At 49.2% G+C, this 8,483-nt stretch overlaps 1 protein-coding gene across 1 annotated transcript; it reads right to left on the reverse strand.

The window, feature by feature from the left end:
* Positions 1 to 3,289: 3,289 nt before the first annotated feature.
* On the reverse strand, positions 3,290 to 5,248 carry KLHL34 (kelch like family member 34). The gene has a single exon (XM_008154589.3). The coding sequence runs from the start codon at positions 5,246 to 5,248 to the stop codon at positions 3,290 to 3,292; it is 1,959 nt and encodes a 652-aa protein (XP_008152811.2).
* Between the last annotated feature and the right edge of the window lie 3,235 nt (positions 5,249 to 8,483).

The raw sequence follows: 8,483 nt of genomic DNA on the forward strand, positions 1-8,483 counted from the left end.
GTGTATTCTGTCTTCAGTCCATCTGGTACCTTCTGGTACTTTGAACAAGTATATAAGGTAGTTTTTATGTCAGTGTGTGGGACACTTGACAAGCTATACTTCAGTGTTACCAAACTATATGAAACAAACCATATATGGTCATAATACCATTGTCTTTAATGAGCATTTGTATATTTTATATGCAATTAGTGCTCAGCTTATGTTTACCATGTGCAAAAACAACTGTCTTCAATGATTTAAAATGAACTTTTGCAGACTATTCTGAAGACAGGTGGGGTTCAAGTAGAAAAATACAAAATGGCAGTTTTCTATCTAAGGTCATCTTTTCTCCCTTTAAGTTAATTTTATATAAATAAGACTTCAAAAGTAAATCCACATTTTTTCAGGTGCAGACATCCTTGTGGGTGGGAAAGAATTTAAACCTTTTTTATATTTATTAAAATGTTCTGAGGATTTTCTTAAACATTGCACAAAGTAAGCTGTAGTTTTATTTTTGTGAAATGTAGATGCGCCTAAAAGAGTTAAGCAAAATAGAAGAGCATCAACATAAGAAAAGTTCAGGTATCTAATATTCGTCTTAATAGTCTATTAACTTGTGAAAGCTGGTTAATGGGAATACTATTCCAAATCTATGGGGACACTTAACGGTGTATCAGGGCAAAGCTTTGTAAGATGTTTTTGTAACAAAGACCAAAATTGAAGATAGAGCTGCTTTATTTTCTTGGTTTAAATCTTCCTTTATTTTTGTAGTGATGATATGCTGATTGTGTACAGAGGAATTTGAGAGTGGATTTTTTAAAACACACTTAACTCACCCAGAAAGGCAGCTAACAGGTATATATATAAAATTTCAGCCCAAACTCGTGTTTTTAAACTGCAACTCTTAAAAAAACTACAAGGTATAAACCGAAATTAATCAACTATCCAGTTAGTTTCCAATTTTCCCACTAGCCCATTAATTAAACTTACGGAATTATACTTCAGGCAGGGAAATAAAATATGTTTAATTACAGGTTGATGTGTGTTATAATGTAGAAAACAATGTTGCAAAATAAAAATGTACCTCTCTCCTGAGGAGCAAGAGGATGATGGCCATTCAGAGTTCTTTTACATTGCATTATATGAGAGAAACAATTTATAGAGCTTTTTCCTGGCTTCGTGAATTGTTCTATAAAGTGGATGAAGTCTATGAAAATGTCCTCTTCATATATTTCCACTTATGAGCATCTCGTTTTTAAAAGTGATCCCAGCATGACAATGACTGTGCTGCTTTTTAGTGTCTGGCTGCATAACGTACAAGTCCCAATTTGCTGTTTTTTCGGGAGGAGGAAGGAAACCTCCTTTTCTATATCCTAAACTCTACTTCTAATCAGCTTTATACTGTTGCCTGTCCAGCTCAGTGAATGTACTTTCATCTCTAAGAGTTCAGATATATGCCAGTGAATATTTTTTGCTGTAGAGGAGACAGTAAAAACTCCACAGCGGGGATCTTTTTCTTTGCTTTTGAAACCACCATTGAATCACTATCGTTTTGCAGACTTTGCACAACTGTACAGGAAAGTGGCCTTTCTTCAGCACATTTTCAGTAATCCTATATTTAGTCAAAATGGATGAGAAATCATGTATTCATGTTTGTATGGAATTTTGGGTCCAGTGTAATATTTTTATCATTTAAAAAACCTATTTGTAAAAACATTTATTTACTGCATGGATATTGACACACATTTGTGGGATTTTGTATATGTAAAAAAACAAAACAAAACAAACCTCTTGTCCTAAAATGAAGTGTGCTTGTTACAGGTATTTAGACTTGTTGATGTTTACTAGACTAAATGTGTACATTCGCTTAAAAATATCTGTACCTGATGGATGTGTCATGAATACAGTGGCCAGGTTGTGCCCTGTAGACAGCAAACAGTTGATGGAAAGACTAGCTGTGTCGCTACTAAACAGCTTTTCCTTATGTAAAGTCAGCTCTGTTGTTTTACATGGTAAAATTAAACTAATGAATTTTCAAAGACTTGTGGCTAGCCTAGCATGAAAGAGACCTTTTAACACTATATATCTGTACATTTTATTGCATTAGTTTCAAATCTAGGAGAGAGGCAGCATTGTAAACTGAAGTCAAATAAATTCAGCTCTTAATGAATCCTTATAAGGCACCTACTTTATTCAGAGTCCTCACCACATTTCTTTGTCTTGCAATCATACAGCCACCAGCTCTCCTTTCCCCCAACTCCTTCCTCCCCCCCCCCCAATTATGAGTTCTAACTTTGCCACTCCACTGGTGGTACAAGCCAGAAGTATCTGTTCAGTATACAAGCATCTTCTCTGAACCCCTGTAGAATCAAGCTGGTTTCCCATTTCCTTGACGCAAACTGGGACATTTCACCTCCTCCTTCTTTCTCTGTGAGTCTTTGGGGAAATTAGGGGGGGGGGGCACGCACAAAAATAAGTTGTATTTTTAAATTACAACCTACAGCATGTCTTCAGAATGAACATTGAAAAAGGATGAAAGAAATAAAGTTTTGTTTTTGTTAGCTGTTCCACTTAACCAAGGAGTCTGATTATTATGGCTAAGTGTTGCTGAAATAAAACTTAAAAGCAATGAACTGCCTACATTCAGCACAAAAGCAGACAAGGGGTAAGTAAGGATGAAGGACAGAAAAAAAGTAAGCCCGGTTGTTTTTATAAAAAAATAAATAAAAGGTGCTTTCTTAGAGATCATTTGTCCCTCTCAGTTCCATGTTTATATTAAACTAGAGCAGAACCAGCGTTCTAGACCATAAAATCCTGTTTCTCCTTATTTAACCAAGGCACTTTCCCTTCACTATTTATTCAGATAATGCCATTTTCTTGGACTATTTATTACAGCCTTTATAATTAATGATTTTCTGGGTCTTGCGTATACCTTCTTATAGTACCCTTTTTTGGCAATTTGTTAGGCACAAGTGTAATCACTAGTTAGCACCTAGGAAAACACTTAACTATGAGAAGAAACATAGGGTCATATTTTCTTTTTTGAAAACCCATCCCGGGCCCAGCATCATGAGAGTTTCTAGAAATCACTAGCTCGCTGAAGCTGATTCACATGTCCTTCATTTTGACCTCTCCTTTGGCCCCTTCTCAGCTTAAAGGGAAATGTTCCTCTTTGGCCAAACCCTCATTTGCCTCCTGAACCTTCAGAAGCCACTCCGTGCCCAGAGTCCCATCCTTAGGAAAAGCCCACTCGTTTGCTCAGTTAAACCTGCTCAGACACAACTTTCTCCTCCTTGGATCTGAGATGGCACTAACCCCTTAAGCCCAACACTAAATCCGGAGCCTCTCCAGGCTCGCCCTCCCGCTCCTCGTCAGCACCCTCGGGCAGCTGCAGCACCGCGCACTGCAGGCCGCTCCAGGCCCAAGGCAGCGCGCAGTCGATGTCCTCCCAGCGGTCCAGGTCGAGGTCATAGCCCACCACGTTGCGGGTCGGCACCTGGCGCGAGTCCCGCCACTTGACGCCGCCCAGCAGCAGCGCCGTCTCCTCCACCACCGCCAGCCCATAGCAGAAGCGGTCGTAGGGCAGCGGCCGCAGCCGAGTCCACTGGTCAGTGCCTGGGTCGTAGCGCTCAATCTCCGAGAAGGGCTCGTAGTGCCCCAGAAAGGCAAAGACCGCGCCCCGAAGGGCAGCCATGTGATGCCCAAAGCGGGCCGTGCCCATAGGCGCCCTCCGGCTCCAGGCCCGGTCCCCGGGACCCAGGGAGTACACATCCCTCAAACTGCTCGTGCCGCCCTCGCCCCTCCCTGCCTTGCCCCCGGAGATGTACACGATGCCGCGGTCCCCGACGGCCCCCGCGTGACCGTGCAGGGCCCGCGGCAGCGCCCCAGCCTCGGTCCAGCGGTCCCGGCGCAAGTCGTACATCTCCACCGAGGCCAGCGCCTCGCCGCCTGCGCCCAGGCCCCCGACGGCCAGCAGCCCCTCGCCCACGGCGCCGCACCAGAAGTGGGCCCGCGCTTCCTGCATAGCGGGCACCCCCGTCCAAGCGTGGAAGCGCGGGTCGTAACGGTGCACTAGGGCCGTGACCTCCCGCGGGCCATCGGCCTGGGGAGAGGAGGCACCTCCGCCGGAAGGGCTCTCCCCGCCCAGGACGAACAGGAAGTTCCCAACGGCGCACACGCTGTGCCCCAGGAGCGGTGCCGGGAGCTGCGTGAGGCTGCGCCAGCTGTGGTTGTACACATCGAAGGCCACCACGTCCTGGGTGAGCTCCCACTCCTCATTCTCTTCCTCTGCCTCCTCTACCTGTTCCTCTTCCTCCTCCTCCTCCTCCGGCTCCACTGCGGCGCCCCTACCCCTGGCTGCCCCTTGGGGGACCATGACCTCTTCAGTCACCGCCTCCCGCGCCCTGCGCCCCCCGACCAGTAAGATGCGGGTCTGCGGACTCCGGACGCTGGTCTGTTCGCCCTGCAAGAGTGGTTGGCGGGAGGGCGCCGTATGGTAGTTGAGGGCCTGGATGATGAGGCCTTTGACTCGAGCGGGCAGCACGAGGCCGGAGCCCGAGTACACGGGCCGCAGCACGTCCACGGGGACCAGGCCGAAGCGGACGCGCTCCAGCAGCGCGGCGCAGTGGGCCAGGCGCTCGGCCTGGGGCTCCTGTCGCAGCCAGGCCAGCGCCAGGCCCAGCAGCCGGGCCTCCGGCACCCGCGCCAGGTCGGGGGCCCCCAGCACGGCCCTCAGCGACCCGGGGTTGAGCTCCAGCAGACCCACGGGGCCCGCTCCCCGCGCCAACAGCTGCCGCAGGTGGCGCACGATGTAGCGCTCGGCCGCGTCCAGCGTGTGCACCAGGCCGAAACGCGCCGCCACGTTGGCGGCGAAGCAGCAGTTCTCCGGAGCCAGCAGGCGCTCCAAGTAGCGGCCGCACAGCCCCAGGGCCTCGGTGACCTGCAGGTAGCTGGCGGCCTCCAGCGTGTCCTCCACGGTGTCCATGGAGAGCGGCAGCCAGGCGGTGTAGATGAAGTCCAGCAGGCGCTGCAGGCCCGTGGCCGAGGGCACGTGCAGGTGAATCACGCGTGCCCGGGACTCCAGGGTGTGGCTCTTGAACAGGGCCCTGAAGTAGTCGCTGGAACACGCGAGGAGAGACCGGTGCACCGGGAACTCGCTGCCCTGGGCCTCCAAAGTCACGTCGCACAGGAAGCCCTCGGCGCGCAGGGCCTGGTAGCCGGTGAGCAGCGCGCCGCCGTGAGCTTTGCAGTAAGACAGGAAGTAACTCATGATGCCCGGGGTGGGGAGCGGCCGGCTGGGGGCTGGGGCCAGCCGGGCGTGGCCTGAGGCATCCTGTGGCCCCACCGGCGAGCCTCAGGGGCCCATTGTTTCCCTGCTCGGCTTAAAGCCGGGGGGCTCCTTCATCCAGATTCCTGGATCTCCCCGTATCCCTCTCAGAGCCAACTCGGTCTGGACCGGCTTCCAGAAGCCCCTAGTGGTGGAGGGCACGGAGGTTGCCGGGAGGTGCAGGGTTTGGTTTCCGCGGCTTCCCAGGCTGCCAGTGCATTGCCTGGAGCCCCCACACCGGCCCAGTTTGGGGAGCCCACACCTGCGCGCCAGGGGCCGCAGTGGCCGCGCACCATCACCTGGAAGGGCTGAGTGAGCTGCGAGTGGACCTGCTCCCGAAGATACTGGATCTCCGACGGCTCAGATGCGCTGATGTCGCCCGCCTCGGGGCGTCCGGGAGTACGAGACGAGGGCTGTGACCTCCCGAGGGTGGATGAAGAGGACCGGTTCTGCGGACATCCGCGAGGGCAGGGGACAACTGGCTTTGGGGCAGGGGGGGGGGGGTTAGGGGAGGGAGCTTGTTCCGCGCAGAGGATCAAATCAAAGCCTAGGGGATTAGGGAGGGGGGGTGCGGGTCAGCGCGGCCAGTCGGAGGCGTGATTGGGTGCTGCTCATAACAGGCCGGTAGCTCACAGCGACAAGAATAGCGCGCGGCCTCGGCCTCCCCTGCGCGCCCCGCCCCGCCCCGCGCCCGGGCTGCTGGACGCGAACCGAGAGGCGGGATACGGGAGGAAGCGGCCGGGGCCGGGAACCTGACTCCCGCTACTCAGAGAGCCGCTGGTCTCCAGGGGTCCCTGAAACTCGGCTGGGGTTTGAGGAGAAGCGCTCACGGGAGAGGCTCGAGCCATCCAGGGTCCCTATGGGGAGGGGCAGCCCACCGGGCTGGAGGAGTGGCCACCCCGCGGTGTCCCAGGAAGGAAGCCTCCGGCTCCCAGTTTGTGCTTTAAGCCGGCGAGAGCGAGGATTAAGCGGCGACTTTGCGCATTGACACCCTGGAGCCCCAAGGTGCTCAGAGGAGCCACTGGCGGGAACCACGCCCAGAGGAATCTGGGCCCCCAGCTAGGTAACACCCTCACCTGGACTCCACTTGCAAGGTTCTGACCTACTGGACGCTTTTCCCGCTGGTCTCACATTTTGCATTGGGGAATTTGCTCCCATCCCCCGCTTCCCTGCACGCTTCCTGTTCTTGGACCCTGCCCGGCCCATCCCTTGACAGAGTGGACAAGGAAATTGTAGCTGACTTGAGTGTTCTGCCTTTGAATGACCACTTGCTTTAAGAAAATGATTCCTAAATAAATCCGTTTCTCTCCTTGATTTTCCAGGCTCTGATCTAATTACTGCCTGTTACATCTTCAATGCCATGACGAGATAATGGACAGTAACATTGCTAAGCTCAGTAGAGGCTGGAGTTTCCTAGCCGCCCCCCCGCTCCTCCATGAAGTTATTTTTATAGGATGCACCCAGCAGAGAAATGATGACTAAAACCACCCCAGTCTTGAGACATTAGGAAAACATTTCTCCCATCTCCTTCATTCTGCTCTTAAATAAGTAAATAATCACTGTAACTTTTCTTGGCCGGTTTGGAGGCTACTCTGTGTTTTTATTTCTTCTAGAATGAATTTTTCTATTTTGTAACGCAACCCCTCTGGCCATCTGTGAACCTTTTGAGGGTATTAACTTGCATTTCTAACATTTGGGGTTCTATTTCTTAGGGGAAAAAAAAACACAAGGACGGATAAAATTTTATCATTGTTTGCCTGGTATGCATTAGTACTTACAAGGTCTCTAATTAGAAATAATTCTGGAAGTGCATAAAAATATTAGTAAAAGTATTTTGCTTTCTTGTCAAATATGGAACTACTTTGTGACTTAAAAATATCCAAATTATAAAATGCAGGTAGGGGCCCAGGTTAAGGGCTTGCTTAAAATTTCAGAGGCTAAAAGTGCTCCAATTACTAATGTTAGAGCTAAGATGGGTTTATGGTTGATTTTTCCTTTTTAAGTACTAAAAGTCTTATTTCAAAAATAAAATACAAATATGATTCACTGTGCACAGATCTATCTAGATGGTGAAATTAAATGGCCTTTACTCAACCTAATAGAATTTTGCTAGAAAGAATATTTGAGATCCTTTAGCCAAACCCTCTCCCTTTACTCCACAATTTCTTGTTTTTCTTTTTAAACAAATGTGGCAAATGAGCCCCAGAGGGAGTACAGTTTGTCTGGGTGACTTGGATATTGAGTTCCGAAGTCTGGACCAGTATCTATTGCTCATTCCCCACTACATTATGTGACCTCGTGTATGATAAAAATAGTGCAGCACAATTTATTTAAGCCAAATTTCAGAGTGATAAAGTTTAAATACAGCTATTTAAACAGCGTATTTTTAGCCCCAAATCGGAGCAGACCTGCCCATCAGCATGCATTCAGTTCAATCCAAAATGTCACATTTGAGAAGAAAATGCTGGGGGAAGACTTTAAACTCTTGACATCAACAGTCCAATTTTACATCCCAATTTTGTGTTCATTGCTGACCCAACATGCCACCTTAACATGTTTTGCCATTGAAAGATATGATGAACTGTGTTAACTGAAGAAATTCTCCTATTGGATGTGTTTACAAGGTCTTGTTTAGAAAATTTCAGTTCATCCAAGAACGTTCTTGTCCTTTGAGTAATGTGTATGGAAAGTATAAATTCTTTAATTTCTGTGCAATATTAAGTATGTTAAATAACATTACAGTGTGTGATTTTTTTAGTTGTTGTGGTAGGTGTGTGTCTTAAGTTGGGCCCTCTAGAAGCAGACCATGCAGTCCAACCTGAACACATGGTGATGTGCAGATGTCACAGCATCTGATCATTATGTTGAAAAGGATCTTTCTGAGTTGCCCTCCCCCTTTAGACTATCAACCCCTTGAGGGCAGGGGTTGTTTCTTGGCCTTTGTACCTCCAGTCCCTCTCATGGTCTTTGGCATGACTAATGTTGAATTCAACAGAAATAGGGAATGGCAACATGGGTGAGAGGAGTACGGGGTTATTAAGAGGAACTTGATTGGGACATTTACTTCCTTCTCTCTGGTTCTCTTTCTCCCCTTCACACAGCTGGGGTTGAAGACACATCCTGGTAAGGCTGTAAACTAACATCCCTAGGAATCAGATGTGACTTTGGGGGGCCCCTA

Source organism: Eptesicus fuscus, chromosome 1 (genome assembly GCF_027574615.1).
Source record: "Eptesicus fuscus isolate TK198812 chromosome 1, DD_ASM_mEF_20220401, whole genome shotgun sequence".
Lineage (NCBI taxonomy): Eukaryota > Metazoa > Chordata > Mammalia > Chiroptera > Vespertilionidae > Eptesicus > Eptesicus fuscus.